This window comes from Tubulanus polymorphus, chromosome 8 (genome assembly GCF_964204645.1).
Source record: "Tubulanus polymorphus chromosome 8, tnTubPoly1.2, whole genome shotgun sequence".
NCBI classification, from domain to species: domain Eukaryota; kingdom Metazoa; phylum Nemertea; class Palaeonemertea; order Tubulaniformes; family Tubulanidae; genus Tubulanus; species Tubulanus polymorphus.
The window spans coordinates 3271148-3292041 of record NC_134032.1 but is presented as its reverse complement, the minus strand read 5'-3'; the positions used below and the strand labels follow the sequence as shown (position 1 = coordinate 3292041).

The window sequence follows — 20894 nt, the reverse complement described above, 5'->3', positions numbered from 1 at the left end:
TCGGGTACGATTCCCGTTGCGCATTTACAATTAAACACATCTCTGCATCATTTAATTCCTCTGGTAAAAGATATTTGGATTTTATAGCTGTCATACCCAGCCTGGGAATTTTAGCAGCAAAATTTCTTACCGCTCGCAAAATGCATGCAGTTTTGCGTTTTACCAACATCAATGACGAAACATCTTGAGGCGTAATTAGACCCTCAAGGTCTAAACTAAGAAGTAATGAACTGTCGTAAACAGCAGTGTTGTTCACATATTTGAACCTTTGAACGTTATCATGGTTTTCACTAACGGAACCCAAGACCGACTGATCCGGCCATTGAAGTTGGAAGCGGAAGTTGGAAGTTTTTTTGTAGCACGGAACGAGAAGAGGGGCGCAATTAAAACTCAACGCGTGAACGATCTAACGTTGACATATAGAATTGGTAACATCATTCCGGGTAAGTACGGTTTATCTTTCGAAATGCAAGTATTAGTAACAGATAAGAACACCGACCAATGTCATTTTTTGTTAAGGAAATTGGGGACCGAAACTTTTTATTTAGCAGAGGCCGGCTTAAAAAAACATTTTTTCGCTACAACATCCCTATTATGTCGATGGTTTCTTTGCAGGCCTATATGAGGATTGATAATAAATTCCCTTTGGCTGCTTAAGTCGACTCTTTTCTTGAGTTGAATGACAAAATAATTATTATTGTCTACTGCGGGATTCGACCCTAATTGAACTATGGATTAATACTTAGTTTCGGTTACACAGACACTTTTTTCATGCGCGATATTATCAAGGTCGTTGATGCATGTATATTTTACTTCCTGGTTTGTCAAGGAGTGCGCGAAAGAAAACATAAAGTAACCAATGGCAATTACACCAAAAATTTGAGTTAAATTTTTGTTTTGTGAAACTGAGCCCTGTTGTGTTGTTTATAGCCTGAGTGTTCTTATCTCAGTTGCCGTTTCTTTATTCGGCAGTTTATTCAACAGCCTCCGTTCGGTGCTGCCACCTTCATGTAACGTATATATTTCGAAGTTTTGGCGGGAATGGGGTTAGTTTGTTGGCGGCCGCCTTTCAGGCAACCACTGAAATATATAGTATATATGCGTTCCCGCAGGTTGTTCTTTCTTTTTTTTGCCCACTTGGGACTTTAGTCCCAGCGGGCTATTGCGTTCACTTTTCGTCCGTCGTCCGTCCGTCCGTAGACGGAATCCAGTTATTTTGGGAAGTTTTGAAGATGCTTCAAGGTAACGTCTTGATATTTGGGTTACACATGTATCTACCCTAGACCCATCTTCAGCCCAAAAACTGGCCCTGTCAGAATCAAGATGCCCGACTGCCATTGCTGTTCGCCAAAATCAGCACTTTTTACACATTTTTGAACTTTTTGAGGGAAATTTTGAAGACGCTTTGATCAATTAGCTTGATCTTTCGGATATATGTGAATCCCTCCAGGGTTCATCAGCATTACAAAAATTAGGTCGATCAGACTCAAGATGGCCGTCCTATGACCTTTTCAGTGCCCAAAAATGTTAATTTTGGCCCGAATCCTGAGTCCTGTAGCTTCCTACTGGTTTACCATTTCTTATTGCAATTTGTGATGGGTATTCTTTGGAAAGGGATGTTTAATACCTGAGACAGGTATTTTTCATCAGCCAATTATGATGCAATTGGCGGCCATCAAATTTAAAAATTTCAAAAGTGGGAAAAAGTTTTTCCACATTATATTGATACCTAAGCGTATTTTGTTACCACAATCATCTAGAAAGTTGTAGCTCATAACGTGTTCTATGATTGTGGTGAGTTTCAAGGTCATTGGATTTTGTATATGGCCACCAGGGGGCGTTGAATAATGCAATATCTTAGCATTTCTTTATTATATTCGTACCTAAGCATATTTTGTAACCACAATCAATTGGAAAGTTGTAGCTCATGACATCATCTATGATTGTTGCGAGTTTTAAGGACATAAGTTTTTCTATATGGTCACCAGGGGGCGTTGAATAGTAGAATAACTTAGTATTTCCTTATTATATTGGTACCTAGGCATATTTTGTTACCATGATCAATTGCAAAGTTGTAGTTCATGACATGTTCTATGATTGTGGTGAGTTTCGAGGTCATTGGGTTTTGAATATGGTCACCAGGGGGTGTTGAATATTGAAATTGTTAGATTGTTGAGCATTTGGAACCACTTCCCAAGTGGGCATGGTGTCCCTGGACCCCTAGTTTGTGCTGGTTGGTGGAGTGCCCCCCGGACAGACAGGGCAGAGCCACGTTACATTTGGAGGGTCAATCGTCGCATTATGAAATGAATATCAGGTTCTGGCTATTTGGAAATCCGCCAATAAAAACTCAATCACAACAACAAAAAGGTGAAATGTATAGAATTGTATTCCATGACATTTTATTTGACAAAACTATTCGCATATAGACCTGCATGTATATAAGCAGAGAGAAATAACGATTTGTTTGACATAGAACGCGTCATTTTTGTATCCGCGATCGGAATCAAGAAAATACTATATACCCAACACCCGACGATGGTCCCTAAAGAAAGAGAGGCTGAAGCATCGTGTCTTCCGGTTTTTAATTATAAGGATAAGTAAAAAATATCCATTTTAATTTCTACATATTATTGGATTACAATTTCCAAAGATAAAAAACAGGGAACCTATTTCTAAATCTCAAAAAAAATCTTGAACCGAATTTTCTGACCCCAGCGATTGATAGAAGGGTACTTTGAAAATTCAAGGGTTCGCTCGGTACGGGCCCGGTCAGGTTTATTCGATGGATCAACGTATATTTGAGAGTCAGTCCTTGGACCCACGAATATACGGTATTTAAACGTGCGTCAGTTCCTCAGACGTTTCTGGCCAATAAAAAGTGTTCGAGGGTTATAGGCAACATCGGGAATCCATAATTATAGACGACGTATTTACGGATGATAATCTGAAGTTGTGCGCGCGATGTTTCCAGTAAGGTATCGATATCCCGACCCGCGATGAACGTCAGTATCGCATCACCCATTCTACGAATGGCTGCGTCCTGTTCGTTGAGGCACGATCTGACCGGTTTCAGAGCTAGGTGCACCAGAAATCGCGCCCTCGTCGGTCGAGCGCGAAACCGCTTTCATCTTAGCAGCTTCAGCGCGTAGGTGTTCATCTATTTCAACTAGTCCGCAGGGAATGGGCGATGAACCGTCATCGGTGAGGGCTTTGATTTCTCGAGTGATGCTGAAATAATAGGTCTTCGTCGATGAGCTCAGGAAAACTCGTCCACACTCGTTAGTTAACTTATAAAGCGACACTTCCAGACATTCCGCCGGATCGTCGAAGTAATAGAGAACGTGCGAAAAAATGATCAAATCGTAGAAGTCGTTCGGCAAGAAAGAAGGCACCTCCTCGCTAGAGAATTTACGTCTATAGTGATCCACAGCTAGATTTTCGTAGTATTTGAAAATGTTTCGTAGTATTTAGAAATGTTCTTAATGTTGTTTCCGTATGCGTGGGGGTTACGTTAAAGCCGTCAGACAAGAACGTACTAGTAGTAAGAATTACGAAAGTTCTTGTTTGATGCTTTCATCTACCAACGCAAACCATAAATCAGTCTATAAACAACAATTCTTTCTCGGTTCTTCTGCTGTGAGATCTGGCAAACATTCAGAAAATCTTTATATAAAACTTTTAAATAGTTGGAACCATATTTGGTTGGGTCGGGACAATGGAGTGTATTTATAATGAGGCTCGTGAAGGGATCACGCTGTTACTTGATGATATTCCCGGCTAATTTCCGTAAAAGGAAAAACCGGAAGTTTAGGAAGATGTGGTTGTTTTGCTTATCCTGTATTAAAATAGAATTAGTTAAATTGTAGATAATATAGTTAGTATAGTATTTCAAATAATCTAAGAATTGATAATCAATCACAATGTATTCTGAATCGTAGTTAATTATAATATTTAAAAAAGAAACAATGAATTTGTACTGTAATTAGAAAAGAAAACAAAGTTTTGAAAAGATATTTAATTTGAGTAATCTAGATGTTGTTAAAGAACAAATTGTTAATAATCGCTAATGTTTTAGAAAAATTAATTTGAGTTAAATGTTAAAACTAGCTGTCTGAAGTTTCTGTTGTCTGTATGCGCTCGTTGGTAATTCACAGACAATAGCTGATCTCTCAACAACGACTAGCAAGGAGTGAGTAAATCACAACGCGTCATGACAGGAGGGTTGGAAGAAAAAAGTTAGTTTAGCAAATCAGTTTTGAAAATAATTTTAGAACAGCGAATCATTAAGGCCAAATTCTATATGACCAAAACAGTCATGACAGTAAGGTTGCTGCTCCTTGCCAAAAGTCGAGTGGGAGAGTCGGTATTTTAAGAATACCGATTCTTTCTATAAAAGGGACCCGCATCTTGAGAGAGCAGTCAATCGGGAGAATCTGTACCTTAGTAAGACGAGTGTCGACAGCAGGACAGGAGAAGCTTCGGAACGATAGGGATTCATAATATAGGGATTAGGAAAATCATTTTCAGGTTCAAGGTAAATAAAATATATTATCTTCAATATTATCATCCGGTATTTCAATTTTTTCATTCGGATTTGTGCACGGACACGTTCTCTCGCCAGGGCCTTACTCAAGTATTTTATAGATAACGATTAAAGAGAGGATTGTGACCGGTGTATCACTGGTGCCGAAACCCGGGATATTGGCGTATCACTGGTGCCGAAACCCATACTGTTCAGTTGTGCCGGAAACTTTTGCATTAGTAATTAATTGTTGTTCAAATGGTATACATTTTTATATGCTCACATTGTCGTGCGAAGAACGCATTTTCTAAGAAGCGCCGCGCTACAACCAACCCAACATTCGAAAAGCTATTGTGGGAGTCGAACCCACCTCAAACGAAACCATTTGAAATTCCGGTGGAGTTTCGGGAACCATTGTGGGATTCGAACCCACTGCCAACACCGGTCGTCCCTGTTGAGACATTGCGGAATTCGAACCCGCGAAGTGCACGACCATTTGAGATTCCGGAGGAACTTCGAGAGCCGTCGTGGGATTCGAACCCACCACTGCACGCTCATGTGTAATACCGGAGGAGTGTCGGGGACCTCTGTGGGATTCTAACCCACTCGCCATGCAGGTCGACACCGATGGGGCTGCACTACAGCCATTGAGGGGTTCGAACCCTCCACCTTGTGAATTGCCAAAACCGTCCAGCCAGGATGGGGAATCGAACCTACATCTGTTTTTTGGGTTGGACATTTTTAAAATGTTATTTAAGATTAGTATTCGTTTAAAGATATACAATGTCGACTGGAGGGGAGACGACGTACGGTGCGGGTGGCTCACGGGAACGATCCGCTGTAAGCAACGACACTGTTCTGCAGGCCCTCTCTGGCCTTCGCGAACAGGTGGACACAGCCACGGCGTTCATGAATTTCTCTTTGCTCCCTAAATTTACGGGACGAGACGACCAGTGCGTCTCTGATTGGTTCAAAGGATTTGACCGTTTGGCCGATCTAAGGGGTTGGAACGATGACGCTTAAAAGAAACAGTTGTATTGGTTTATGGCTGGCCCGGCCCTAATCTTATTTAATGATCTTCGAATTGATCAGGGAACCGATGCGGCCGGTGGCAAAGTTGTCACTCCCTGGGAAAATATTGTCCGTGCGTTTTGCGCGCGATTTAGCCCCACCTCGTGGGCTTTGGTCAAGGAGTCGGCTTTGACGACGATGCGACAGGGGGAGACACAACCGGTCGATAGGTTTGCGGAAGAGATCGATCGTGTGGCCTCGAGTTTGAAATTTTCGGACCACCAGAAAAAGATGTTACTAATTAACAACTCTCGCCCTGACATCTCTGTCTACCTGTTGTCACAGCGTCCGACGACATTTAGGGATGCATGGGAGGCAGCCAGAATGGCGGAGCATATCGAACAACGTAAAGCTCTGTCTTCTCCCAAGGTATCGCAAATTGGGACCGAACCAAATAAAGCGATGGGTGACGTTATGACTGAGTTACGGGACATGTTCCGCCAAATTATGGACATCCAGAAGTCTACCCGTACTCAGCGGAATGATAGAGCCACATTTTATAGCGAAAGCCGCCCGTCACAAAGGTCACAGGATGGCCAGGTGGTGTGCTTTCAATGTCACGCCCCTGGTCATTACGCCAGGAATTGCCCGACGTGGCGTTACGACCAACAAAGGTCACGGGTCTCGCCAAACCGGGACGCATTTCAGCGTGATAATCGCCGTCCCCAAAATTCTGGTAGGGGTCAGTTTCGGTCACAGAATCTTGGGTGTGATTCCCAACGGGTTAATCGAACATTTGGTCAGGGAAACGACCGGAGACCTCATCCTATGGACCGATAAGGGTGGGGTCGCGCAATGAATGGTCAACTGAGCCCTCGCCGGACTCGTTAATAAGGAGTGATTATTGGTGGGATGACACATATTCGGGTTATCATAGTTATGATAATGACAGTCCGGTAATTGATAATTATATTTTTGATGATGATGATGATTATTTTGAGGACGATAGGGAGGATATATTTGACATGTCATTTGATCAGGGCGACATGCTAGCTGATTCAGTTGACGATTATTTTGGACCTGAGGAAAATTGTACTGCGTATTACTTTCATGACAGTGAGTCTCTGAATTTAGATAGGTTTGCCGGCCATCACACTCCTTCATGGGGTGCTGATGACGTTTATGACATTCAAGATCGTAACTTTGGGGATAGCTGGAGGGACAATTCCCAGTTGTCGTTAGATGGAAATTTTTATATGGATCAGGGATCCAATTTTGAGGACATCTGGAGGGACAATTCCCAGTTGTCGACTACTTACGAGCATATAAAAAGACACAGGAGGGTTACGGTTAGCGATCCGGTTAAATTGCAGGAGGTACGTGCTGATATGGCGTGCTCGAGTGACAATATTAGTATGGATAGGTCACACCCTAGAGGGGTTAATGGTCCGACGGATTCGGCAGATGACCTTTTTAGAGATAGGAAGTCTCATTTAGATTGTCACGAAGGCGCTTTTGATCAGTATAGGTACCCAGCAACCTCCGAATCAGCAATACAATGTGATCTTGTGTCATCAGGTTCAAGTAGTAGTAATAATTCACGATCGGAATGTCTTAATGATCAGAGTAATATGGAAACTATTTTATCAAAGATATCTAGTCAGGAGTCAATTTCGGAGAATTTGTGTCACTCGTTTGAAAGAGGACAGAACTTTCCTGTCACCTCAAATGCCAGCAGTTTTCACCATCCGGTTGGGAATGGAATGTCCCATGAACAGGATAGAGGTCAAGTTGTTCTCACGTCTAAACCGAATATACCAATCAACGAAAAGGTTGGGATAGGAGATTCGAACTCCGATTGTCAACCAACTGTTCACTGTCAGGAACAATTTCCACCTGTTACGATGATTTTAGGTAACACGTCAACCAACGACATAGGGTCCTTTTCCAGTCAGAACAACACTATTGGACAGGAGGCTTATTCCCCGTCAATCATGGCAAGTGCCGCCAACCGAGTGACTGGTAGTCATTCAGGGACACCGTTAAACATTTTGATTGATACGGGTGCCGATATTTCTGTAGTGTCAAACAATTACTTCATCAATCATCCTCAGATATCGAATGGCCCTTTGCAGGAGGGACAATTTCAGTCCGCCCGTGGGGTAGATGGTACTAAGTTTGATTTAAAAGGTGTTATTTCCGTAGATTTTGTACTAGGAAATTTGGACGTGTCACATTCTATGTACGTGGTGGATGGAGTCACCTCGGACTTCATTCTCGGAGTTGATTTCCTGGAACGAAACCAGGCAGTTATCGATTATGCTAAAAAGGCTCCCTTGTTGCCAGGCGCCGACATAATTTACTTTAGTAATGATGTCATCTTGGGGAAATCTTCGTCGGTTAAAGTCACGCGTATGACTATTATTTCCCCTTCATGCGATGTCACCGTAGACCGTAAGTGGTTAATTGACAAGTCTCAGTCATCGATTGCAGCCTTTGAGCCAGTACATGATTTGAGAATGCGTGATCTCATGAGCGCAAGGTCAGTTGTTAGCGTCATGCCATCGAGGCATAGGCTTCGAGTCACGAACCCTACATCACGACACGTCACCCTCTTTGAAGATACGTGTCGTAGTGATTCGTGGACAGATGGGTGGTCACTTGACCGATCACTCAAAACAGAGGCGAAGTCAGGACAGCTTCCTCGGCCACCGAGGTGTCTGTCACACATGTGGAAGACCCTCAGACGTCAGACGAAATTTGTAAGTATAATCGAATTATTTAGAGTTTGGATCAAGATGCATACGTCCTATTGAAAATTATGAATTGTATACGGTAAGCGTCTCTTCAGTAAGTTATCAAAATATAATTACTTAAGTGTTGTAAAACTGAAGTATATATAACGCATTGTTGCCAATGAGTTAACTCCTGGTCTGGGTTTAATCTAATACAGGAGATAAAGACAACCATAAATAAAAGTGAATAATAGCTTGATTGTCGTAATATTGGTTTTTTTGCTGAAATATCACTAGTCTCTAGGGTTTATTATCTGTAGTCTGAATGGATGTCATTGATTGTCAGTTAAGAAAGAGTTATGAAATTTTTATATAATCTCTGTGTTTTTATTTGATTGTAAGGTACCCTTATCGGATGTGAAGATGAGACCGTCGGAATATGACAGCACTACGATGGAAGAATGCCTTCTTCTGTCAACCGCAATAGATGTTGATGGGTACCCCCCTGATAGTGACCATATGGAGATGGGGACTTGTTGGGAGGTATCCTGAAACTATTCGACGCAACTGATAGTATGATAAACAAGCAACTTTATTAATATATATTAATATAATATATTAATTTCCCGATTCGTCAAATAACGAAGAAACGGAGCGAATATTCGACATACAACAGCGAACTTTGGGCGTTGGTTTTAACGGGATGGATTCATGCTCGATGTTAGTCATGCGATTATGGCCATGGTTAGCGGTGCTTGTCACTCTCGAAGACTTGCTATATACTCACAAACTTAAGTGATGAAGGGTGGACAAAGACACCTGGCCAACGCGATACGAAAGGAGCAGAAAAAAAATGAGAAATTCCGTAGACATTTTAGCGGGATGAAGTCGAGTGTGTTCAAGATGGCTCCCGTGTATTCACATTTACGTTCAATGGAATGTTGTTCGCGCAAGCAGTATATGATGCAGATACATTACTGTTCCGTTTCTATATTAACTGTGGAGAAAAGACTCCGATATAGTAACCGTAGTACTATAGCGTCTATGAATAGCGAGCAAGTATCAGCTGAACATCAATGCGTTTTGCCGTACTATCGACGTAGCAGTACGCGCTTCGAGGAACTGCGGTGGATGACGTCATTCGTCCGTCCATGACGTACCTTGTTGTGTCTGGTAGCTGTTGCGTCACTTCGCGGTAAATTCTAAACTCAAACTGTGAACTGTTTTGTGCTTAACTTTCGACTGTTTAGTGTGCGGGGACAGCGGTCTCGAATGAACTTTTTTCCGATTGGGTATCCAGAACTTTAAATACGGTTTTATGATAAACTATATCATGAACTTTAATATGCGTTGTAGTGTCGAATTCTAAGAAATAGTTACTCGTTATAATGAATTGTTTACTAATGTTCTTTTTCAGGATTTGTTCTAGAGGTATCAGCGGGATATTCACGAGTTCGTTTTAATTCAAAATTTCGGGACGAAATTTAAACTGGATAGGGAGTGTTGATCCACAGCTAGATTTTCGTTGTATTTGAAAATGTTTCGTAGTATTTAGAAATGTTCTTAATGTTGTTTCCGTATGCGTAGGGGTTACGTTAAAGCCGTCAGACAGGAACGTACTAGTAGTAAGAATTACGAAAGTTCTTGTTTGATGCTTTCATCTACCAACGCAAACCATAAATCAGTCTATAAACAACAATTCTTTCTCGGTTCTTCTGCTGTGAGATCTGGCAAACATTCAGAAAATCTTTATATAAAACTTTTAAATAGTTGGAACCATATTTGGTTGGGTCGGGACAATGGAGTGTATTTATAATGAGGCTCGTGAAGGGATCACGCTGATACTTGATGATATTCCCGGCTACTTTCCGTAAAAGGAAAAACCGGAAGTTTAGGAAGATGTGGTTGTTTTGCTTATCCTGTATTAAAATAGAATTAGTTAAATTGTAGATAAAATAGTTAGTATAGTATTTCAAATAATCTATGAATTGATAATCAATCACAATGTATTCTGAATCGTAGTTAATTATAATTATATTTAAAAAAGAAACAATGAATTTGTACTGTAATTAGAAAAGAAAACAAAGTTTTGAAAAGATATTTAATTTGAGTAATCTAGATGTTGTTAAAGAACAAATTGTTAATAATCGCTAATGTTTTAGAAAAATTAATTTGAGTTAAATGTTAAAACTAGCTGTCTGAAGTTTCTGTTGTCTGTATGCGCTCGTTGGTAATTCACAGACAATAGCTGATCTCTCAACAACGACTAGCAAGGAGTGAGTAAATCACAACGCGTCATGACAGGAGGGTTGGAAGGAAAAAGTTAGTTTAGCAAATCAGTTTTGAAAATAATGTTAGATCAGCGAATCATTAAGGCCAAATTCTATATGACCAAAACAGTCATGATAGTAAGGTTGCTGCTCCTTGCCAAAAGTCGAGTGGGAGAGTCGGTATTTAAAGAATGCCGATTCTTTCTATAAAAGGGACCCGCATCTTGAGAGAGCAGTCAATCGGGAGAATCTGTACATTAGTAAGACGAGTGTCGACAGCAGGACAGGAGAAGCTTCGGAACGATAGGAATTCATAATATAGGGATTAGGAAAATCATTCTCAGGTTCAAGGTAAATAAAATATATTATCTTCAATATCATCATCCGGTATTTCAATTTATTCATTCGGATTTGTGCACGGACACGTTCTCTCGCCAGGGCCTTACTCAAGTATTTTATAGATAACGATTAAAGAGAGGATTGTGACCGGTGTATCAATAGACCTCGGACTGGAAGTCGTACTTACTGGCGAGTTCAGTCATTCGAGTCTCCAGCTCCAGCGACATGACCTCGTTCGGTTCAACACAGTCGACGCGTTCGAAACCAACTTCATCGCCGAGTTCGGTGAACGCATCTTCTAACAGATACCCGTGAGCCGCACCGACTGATAGCACTCTCAAACCTCTTCGCCTACCGCCTGCTGTCATCAGTTTGTCGGTAGCGGTCCGACAGACGACACGAACTGCTTCACATAATCTCTTCAGTCCGAAGTTCATTTGGCTGCAATGCAGAAGAAAAAATCGGAGACTTTCGCCGTATTTCTGATCGTTCATCTTCGTAACTTGGGTGTCGTCTGCTAAAAAGAAACAAAAAGTTGTATTATAGCTAATCAGTGGATAGTTGACATAGTGACAATTGAAAGCTCATTTTTACTATGCTATTAATCCGTCGGTTATCTTAAATCCACTTTTGAGTCACTGATCTCAGTATACTCTGGGTGCCATTTTAGACAGGTTCCGATCGCCATCGAACCGTTCAGGCATATTCTTGTCGACGCGACCCCGCCAGAAGAGAACTCCTGAATCGATAGATAACCAATCAAACCTGCCAAACTCTCTCCCGGTCGCTTCTATCAGGTGTACAGAACGTTATATTCCGGATATTTTAGCGTATCTTGGTCGAACGAAAGCTCCAGATGAGTATTCCCGAATAAGTAGAGGCCATTAAACCTATCAGGTTTACAGGATTTTCCTATTCCGGAGCAAGTAGAGCACATTCTGGTCGAAACGAAGAAGAGAATTCCGGGATAAACCAATCCAAACCTACCTATGCGCGCGATGCTCCACAATAAAGCTGTTTCGAAAAGGATTATTTTCAAAGCGCCATATTGTAGGTTATAAGTGACCGATTTAGCGTGAATCCTTTAACCTTAATGAAACACAGTTATATACGCACAATATGCAAAATCTACAGCAGCTTTTATCAATCATAATTCAACTGTCTGGGCTTTGTTTTTAGATTACTTTAAAGGGTAACTGACACTTTTTTTTTTATTTCAAAGTATGATGTATTCTATTGATCTATACACTCATCTTCAACCGTTCTGTTCCAAAATGTTTAGTTAACGCGCAATTTGTGATTTTGTAACAAGATTTTTGACCTCATTTCGTTGTTTACATCGCTTACTGTTCAGCGTCGGCTAATCAGCAGGTGCGCGCTGCAACGTCATTACAGGCAGAGCTGAGAAATAGCGTCTATAGAAATGCGTTGAATTTTGAGGAAACTGCGTGTATTTTCTGTTATATCTCAATGCCAGATTGTTTTACAGCTTTGAAACTGGCCAGGGAGTTAAAAGGATCTATTGTCTATTGCATAAACCTATTTCAAAGAATCAATGAGTAATTTGAATAGGCTAAATCGATCAAATTGAAGATGCAGATTTCAATCCGCTGCTATGAAGCTATTTTAAAGTACACTATGCTAAGCTCTCAGCACTGTTACTGCTGCTCCATAGTTCACCTATAGTTCAGCACCACAAGCATACTACAGTGTCTTATGTAATCACAGATTTCGATCTCGCTAAAGAATAAATAGATTCATATTCGTTTACTATTTACTATTTTTCAAAGTCATTTAAGACTAAGTAGGCCTAGTTTTAAAACTAACACTTCAAAACTCTACAAAAACTTTCATAAATTTCTACAGCCTTTACAACAAATATTCAAAGGAATAATGTTTTTCGATTAAAGTTTCACGCTGCAGAAGAGTTTTGATAGATTACATCACAAATCTTTCACAAACGTTATTTCTTAGTTTTAAAATAGGATGGATGAGGAAATATTCGTATTTTGTGACCAAAGCCGCTACCAATACGAGGTATATTTCAAGAAAAGAATTGAAATTATTCTTGCGGCTAATTCTGTCTAAGTTTCATCATCAGTTCATTAGTCAAAATATTCTTAGATCTAACCATGATCTTACTTACTATCACTAAATGATATTACAAAACGATGATGTAAACATCCATGTTCCCTGGTGTCTACTAGAAAATGCCATGGATTGCTATTCAAATCCTATTTTTGCGCTTAGTTTGAACGGATATGGTCCGTTCAACAGCTAATTATAATCATTAATATGTAGACTTTCAAAATCAAGAGGCATTTTGGCTCAATTCGAATGCCAAATAGGTTTGAAATTAAGTTGAATTGCTCTTGTAGCTTATTTCCTATTCATTTCTATAGACATCATTTCCGAGCCGTTACTTTAGTGACGTAGTTCTATTAATAGACACAGTACAACGCGTTCAGCAGAAGCAATGCATACACTGAACAGGTGCGCGAACATCAAAATCATCAATTCTGACTAGATTGAAAAGATTTGTCCAATTATGAAATCACCTAGCCTTATTGTATACTATAATATATCGTTTAGTGTAAAAAGTAGAAAATCTTTTAAAAAGTGTCAGTTACCCTTTAATCTCGCACTACATCCCCTGAGTTTGTCGTTTGTCTTCTTTGTTTTCTTCCTTAGTGTTATTTAATTACTTTAATTTTAATCCTTTAATCTTTATCATTTGTCATATTCTTGTATAAATATCCTGTCATTTGATTTTGTTCTCAGTACGTGTGATGATGGCTAACAGTTGTTAGCCGAAACGTCGCTCATCAAATACAATCATTCTGATAAAGAATTTTCAAATCTTGGCTTCGTTATTGTGAGATTTCTCTAGTCCTCATAAATCAATGTTCACGAGGTCAAATAGAGGACGTTATCCTAACCCTAACCCTGTTTGACGCCTTTAAACCCGTCACAATAATTTTAATATGCATTGATGCTTAAAACGCGTTATTTACGGGGGTACTGTGCGAGTCGATGTGCACTACGTAATCAATATTGGCGTTCATAATAATGAATTTTGACGATAGCTTCGGCGGGAGGCAATCAAACCCCGGCAAGCGAGGATGGCAGAACCGGGCACAAGAAGCGTAATCTGGCCTGCGTAGTCTATATTCCTTACATGACACAGCAGATGGGCGACTCTGCTAGATCTCAACCGATCAGTGCTGCCCCTATGAATAACGATAGCGGGAATTCTATGAAATAGAAAATACTAAGTAACGCGTATTCACCGCCGGAATATAGATTTCTTAATCACACACTACGGACCACTGCGGTGCCTGAGTCTAGTAAACCTGTACTGTTTCCTGAATTTTTAATTATATTTCGACGACCATAACGATGGACGATGATAATGATAATGATAATGATAATGATGATGAGCGCTTCACGTAAAAGCCTCATTGAAGTGGAAATTTGCCTGCTTAAGATATCCAGAGATTCTGTACAGACCGATTCCTCCCAATGTACTTCACAGGATAAAATGGCACAATTCTTTTCATGTACGGTAGTGATTACTTTGTTGATGTCTCTGCGGAATCTAATGTAAACTGTTTGCAGGCATATTTGATTGAAAATGCCAGTATTTCTGATTCTACTAAACCCATTACAAGCCCAGCTGGCAAAAATGCCACTGCAATGTTGAATGTGCCATTTGATTCACCAATACAGCGTTTCACGTCTGATGTGGTTTCTAACGACATGTAGCAGTTGATGCCGGTAGAGTGGAATATTTTTCAATTATATCTCTGAGAAATCTTGTATATAAAAGTAAAGGGTCTAGAACATGTTTTGTCAGTAAACTATGTTGTGAACTGTTTAGTCTTGACCCCGGCTACTGACGGGCTACTGGTTCAGCTACTGGTTCAAAATATACAGGAAAGTGACATTTTGAATTGGGAGCCGAACTGGGAACCGGGAACCGGTAGCTAGCTACTGGTTCGGCTCCCGATTCAAAATGATTTTGAATTGGGAGCTGAACCGGCAACCGGGAACCAGGTGCCAGCTTCACGGGGGTTTAGTCTTGATGACATTCGAGGTAGAAGGTGAACGGCGTGAAAGCCAAAGGTAAGCTTGATCCACAAAAGTTAGCATTCATCAAGCAACAAACATCTAATTGGTTCCCATGTATCCCCAGTGAAAAGGAAACCATTTGGCAAAAAGAGATTGTTAAAGCTATCGATAGCACTAATCGTAGTCGACTCTATAAGGCCAACCAAGGCTTGAAGTAAGTGGGCTCACTAGAAGCATTGAAAGATATTATAAGATGATCGCGTTGAAAGTCGAACTACGCCTAGGCTTTGCTGATACGGGAAAAATGCAAAACGAGGTTTAACATCGGCCTACGCGTTAACGAATTACAATGCAAAACCCATGCAATATAAGGGTATTACGTTTGATATTTGCCATGTAGAGCAATCGGTTATTGTATAATCTCTCATAATATCGTACTTGCAAAAATCTGTTAAGAATAATTCGTTTTTATTTTTGGTTCGAACCTGTGATCATTTTCACGATATCTTAACATTATAAAGGAGCAAGTTTTAACTCAGGGTCATCGAATATTCGGTTATGCATAGAAGCTTTGTTCCTGTGAAACAAAATATATGACAATTCGGGTGGTTCTGTAGATTATTGGTTATAACGTTACTGACTAGCTATTTGCATCACTGATCGGACTGTGAAAATATAGCTTTGACAAAACCACAACGAGAAAGGAATCAAATGCAATATTCTGCTGGGAGATGAGCTTGTTACCATGGAATCAGTAACGTTTTTTTTTACAGTCCATGGCTGAAATGACGCTATTGAAAAAATCAATGAGAAATACTGCCTCCGATTATAATGACGAAAATATAGGAATGAATTCCGTACAGAATAAAATCAGGTTGTTCTTGGTATTGTGTAGACATTTCATTACGTGGATATTTCAAGTAATTTGTGTAATTAGGAAAAACTTGATCCAATAGTGGGTATTTCTTTCGGTTTTAAGTAATTTACAACTTTTACCAAATACGGACTATGGTTTGACATTCAAACCATTGAGCATTATGGTATCAAGTTCAACCAACATGGATTACGATCGGCCTTTCGTAGAATCTCCCTGAAGGTCACGATTTTGGACATTTGACCTTGGGAGGTTTAAACCTCCCGAATCCAATTTGCGAAATATCGGTCCTCTTTGTCGGCGATAATAAAAGTACACATACCGCGTAGTTTCTATTGTGCGCCTGCCGCGTTTTGTGCACGAGTAGCTTACGTAATCTTAATTGAAAGTTGTGATCACAGGCAGATATTGACGATAGATAGGCCCACACATACATCATAAATTGGTCCGCGAATATAGTGTTTTGTGGTATAGATGACACGTTTGTATGAATTTGTGCTGAAAATAAATAACTTTTCAGGACTGGAGGACCAAAAATTGGCAATATTTTTGGTACAAACTGAGAAAGTATCAAAACATTTGAGATCGCGTTGCAGAGGGTTTTTTTTATTTATCAAAAGAAACAACACAGATTTATGGAAACTCTGCACCAGGCAGGCAGAATTTTATTTATTATCAAAAAACATACAGGTTAATTATCTAGTCCAATTATTATCGTAAGTAAATCAATTTAATACTAACATATACATACGAATTTTTTTTTCCAAAAAATGTGAAAATAAATTTCATTGAAGCAATGCATACACATTACTGTAATAAAGTAGGCCGACCTATGAATGTTATTATATTATAGGCATTAAACTACATTGTTCATATCACCTTATGGTAAGGTGACTTCGAAGTACTACTGTTGGCCTATATAACTTATTGAATAGTGAATATAAAGGCCACAGTTCGACCATACAACGTAGCACTTCAGCACCGGGCCATTTCTGCACCGAACTATATCTGGAACGACTGGAAATGTATTACACTGACTTGAAATTCTACAGCTACAGTAATAACTCGCGCAATTCCGATCGATTCATTTTCGGAGTTTCACTTATTCCGGGCTAGAATTCCAGTTCGTTTTTAAGTTATTTCGACTATTCGAATGATAGCGCTAAATCGGGCCAGTCGCAGGTGACCCGAATTAAGTAAGTTCTATTGTATATTTCCGAGAACAGAAACATGAGCAACGAAGTCGAAATGAAAGAACGTTTGTTCGAAAACCATCCGTCAACCATCGGTGACCCGGATTACGGATCTCTGACCGACGACGAAAATACGAAGGGCGGAGAAACGCAGACGAAATGCGACGTTCGCTCGCGGGCGACTCCGGTACTGATAGTGTGTATCGTAAGCGCCGCGTCGCTCGTTATAAACACAGGGTGCGGGACGTTGATGGCCGAGGTCGCCGACATACAAGACGGATTCTACAACAACCGAACGCGCGTATCCGACCATCCTCATATCGGCATCAGCGTCGCCGTTACTAAAGTCTTCTACGACACGGGACTCATCGTCGGAAACCTGGTCTCAGGACGTCTCGCTTTTCGATACGGCCACGTTTTACCGTTCTGGTTCGGACTGGTGTCGGCGCTGGTCGCTATTCTCTCCTCCGTGTTCGCGTCGCGTCACTGGTGGTCGCTGGCGATTCTGAACTTCGTATTCGGGTTTTCCCGCGCCGTCGTTCTGAACGCCGGCTCGACGATGGTCGCCATCGCATTCGTCGCTAGGGAGTCCGGTCGCGTTTTAGCGTTAAACCTTGTTTACAGCTGCATATTCGCCGGTACAGCGTTCGGATACGGCGGACGTTTATACGAAATAAAATCGCTAGATGGCGCTGTGCCGTTCTGGATACTATTCGCGGTAGCGGTGGTGATAATGGTAATTCGCGCTTTCATTAAAATCGATAACAATCGGGCGTCTACACCTGCAGACGAGATTGTGAAAGAAATTCTGCAGAGCAGCGTCGTAAAATCGATGTTGACAGACGCACAGACGTTAGTGTTGATCGGTCTGAAATGCCTTTTTGTCACGAGTGCAAATATGAACGTAGTTTTTGCGCCGTTGCTGATCTCGCGTTTTTCAAAAGCCGATAATTGGCAACTCGCCACCGTTTTACTCGTATCGGCGGCCATTTTCTTTTTGTGCACGAATTTCCTCTTCGGAATAATCGTCGCGGTCACCCGTCGCTATCGATGGATTTATCTAACAGTCTACTGTCTGGCGATCGCCTGCGCGTTCGTCTGGTATCGGTTCATCGGTAACATCTGGCAGTCTTTCGGTCCGCATTTCGTCAGCACTGTGGCGTTCGCGCTTTTGAACAGTTTCTATTTTTCGTGGCTTTCGGACGTCGCCGACCGGAAATTCGACGGCAATTACGAAACGATTTACGCGTTGGATGCCGCTGTATCGCGAATCGTCGGTAATGTTTGCCTCTTGATAATCGGGGCGCTTCAGCCGGTTCTCGGATATCCGTATATTTTTGTAGGCGTCGGTGTTTTGCATTTAGTTTACTCATTCGCGTCGCTTGCCGTGCGAGATATTTGATATGAAGGCCGGAGATCCGCTGGATGTACCCAGCGATGAAACGACCTCTTATCAGGGTTTTCTGCCGCTTTCAACCAAACTCTTTACGCATGATGGTAGATATCTAACCCAACGAGGCGGAAAACCCGTTATTTCAGCTTTTCAGCATGTATTCTATATTATTGTAGTCAAGCTTTTGTCTAAACCGTTCTTTAGTCAGTACTCTACATATTTCGTGTTAACTTATTTCACCGAATTGTCGTTCTCTGGTGTAGTTGTATTTTGTGTTATTTGTCCGCCTTCAAGTGTCATGGCATATCCGTTTCCAGGTTACGCCCTCATGTTTTATTGTATTATCGGTGCGCGGTCGTCGGGGCTCATTGCTTGGTCGGTCTCAATTTCTCCCAATCGTCATGTCAGGTTTTGTGCAAGTTTTGTAAACTCACCAATACTAAATAGAATATTTTCTACCTTTGAGACGAGGTTTGCATTTTGTGGACACGTGCATACCTATTTGTAGCGTATTGTAAATGTTTAGCTTTTCTTGGTACTGTAAATAAACATATGAGAAATTTTATTAGAAACCTGTTATCGATGCCGTCCTCTTCGGACTTCACGAATTTGATGTGCTGCCGTTAGTAATTAGAAAAGTGGGGTTTCATACCAGAGGGCGAGAGGGCGAGACACCACTCATCACCACAAGTAATTTTTTTCCTAACACTCATCACCACAAGTAATTTTTTTTTCCTAATAAATGGGAGACAGTGAGTTCCAAACAGAAAAAAGTGATGTTAATGAAAATCAATATTATTGCCCATATTGTAAAAAATACATCGATAAACCTTACATGGAAAATGTTAGAAATTATATTGATTCATTAGAAATAAAAGATGCAATTGAAATTTTAGAAATATTACGTAGTAAAATTGTGACATACATAAACAGTGAGTGCGCGTAACAACAGCTGCGCGTGTGTCAACTGTACCCGGATAAATAGATGCTGTGAGCTTGTTATATACAAGGGAAGTAATTACTCATCACCACAAGTAATTTGTTTTCCTAATAAATGGGAGATAGAAAAGCATTCTTAGCAACAATAAATAACAGAATAAAACCAGCAAAAAAACAATTTGAAATAAAAAAGTTAGTTGATGTTACAAAAGAAATTGAACATAAAATATTGAAATTAGAAAAGATAAAAACTAAATATGGAGAGAAAGAATCAGCTAATTTAAGCTACTGTAATGTTAGTACATCACGAGAATTTAAAGTGTTTTTACCCGATAAATGGGTTTCATTGAGTATGGAGGAATTGAAAGATTTAGTAGGATTTAAAATAATATATCATGGGAAAAATGAAGACGGTCATCATGATTTAGAAATTGTTGATTAAATAAGAAATAAAAATAATGAATATCTAGAATCCAAAATGACCTTAGTCGTTTTATAAACAACTATAATCATACAGTACATCTGTTACATATTATTATAAGAGAGTGCTTTATTTGAATATTGATCAATCAAACAGGTGTTGCACAACGTTGTTGTTATATAATAAGCACGCAGTACATACAACACACACAAACCAGTTAGCTGGTATTGAATTACTGCGTTTTCATTAGTTGCTGAAAACGAGGTTTATTTAAATTAGCTCGGCCGTGACGACAGGAGGATAGTCATCATTCTCTCGTGATTAAAAGGAATATTTCAATGTTTTTACGGTAAGTTTTAGCAAAATTGCCCTATCCTCAACCTACAGAGTTTTCAGGGGATAAGCATCCCATTATTGAAAGGCGCCACGGGACGCTTATCCCCCGTCATTTCTACTTACACCCCCGGCGACCCACGTCAACCGGGATCTCCTTCAATGATTGGTAGAAATCACATTATATTAAAGGCGCCTAATGTAATTTCTACCAACCTCGAAATTCGAAACCGAAGGAGAAACCCGGAGAGTGGACGAAGGTGCATTTTCAAAATGCCTCTGCTGGCCAGAGCTACTCCAGTGGTTGAATGAATTACCTTATATACTTAGCTAAAACACCTAAGTAAATGTTGTTGGTGCTAAAAAAATATGTGAAATTTGAAATTATAGATTATTCCGAATGAAAAGAATGTAAGAATGAAAACTGATAAATGAATTATGTATTTTTAACTTCATTATGATATAATTTTTAATCAAATTAGTAATCAATTACTATGTTAATTGATTAACAAATTCAAATTCAAATATTCAAATAAAAACAAAATAAATTAATAAAATAATGAATATCTAGAATCCGAAATGACTTATCTGGACAATTTAATTGCTCCACAGTGATAGACAAAAGTAGTGAGATATTCAATTATTTTTTTTTTTGCTTTTTTTCTAAAATATTAATCCATTTTTTTTATTATCAATTTTGGAATTTCAGAAGTACTTTCATTTTTGATAGCAGTTGGTTCAGAATTACTAATATCATGAATTTTATTTGATTTCTTATACCAATTACACC

At 40.0% G+C, this 20894-nt stretch overlaps 1 protein-coding gene across 1 annotated transcript; it reads left to right on the top strand.

Moving 5' to 3' along the window:
* Positions 1 to 17055: 17055 nt before the first annotated feature.
* On the top strand, positions 17056 to 18420 carry LOC141910030 (chromaffin granule amine transporter-like). The gene has a single exon (XM_074800719.1). It carries the CDS (start codon positions 17056 to 17058, stop codon positions 18418 to 18420), a length of 1365 nt encoding a protein of 454 aa, XP_074656820.1.
* Positions 18421 to 20894: the final 2474 nt, after the last annotated feature.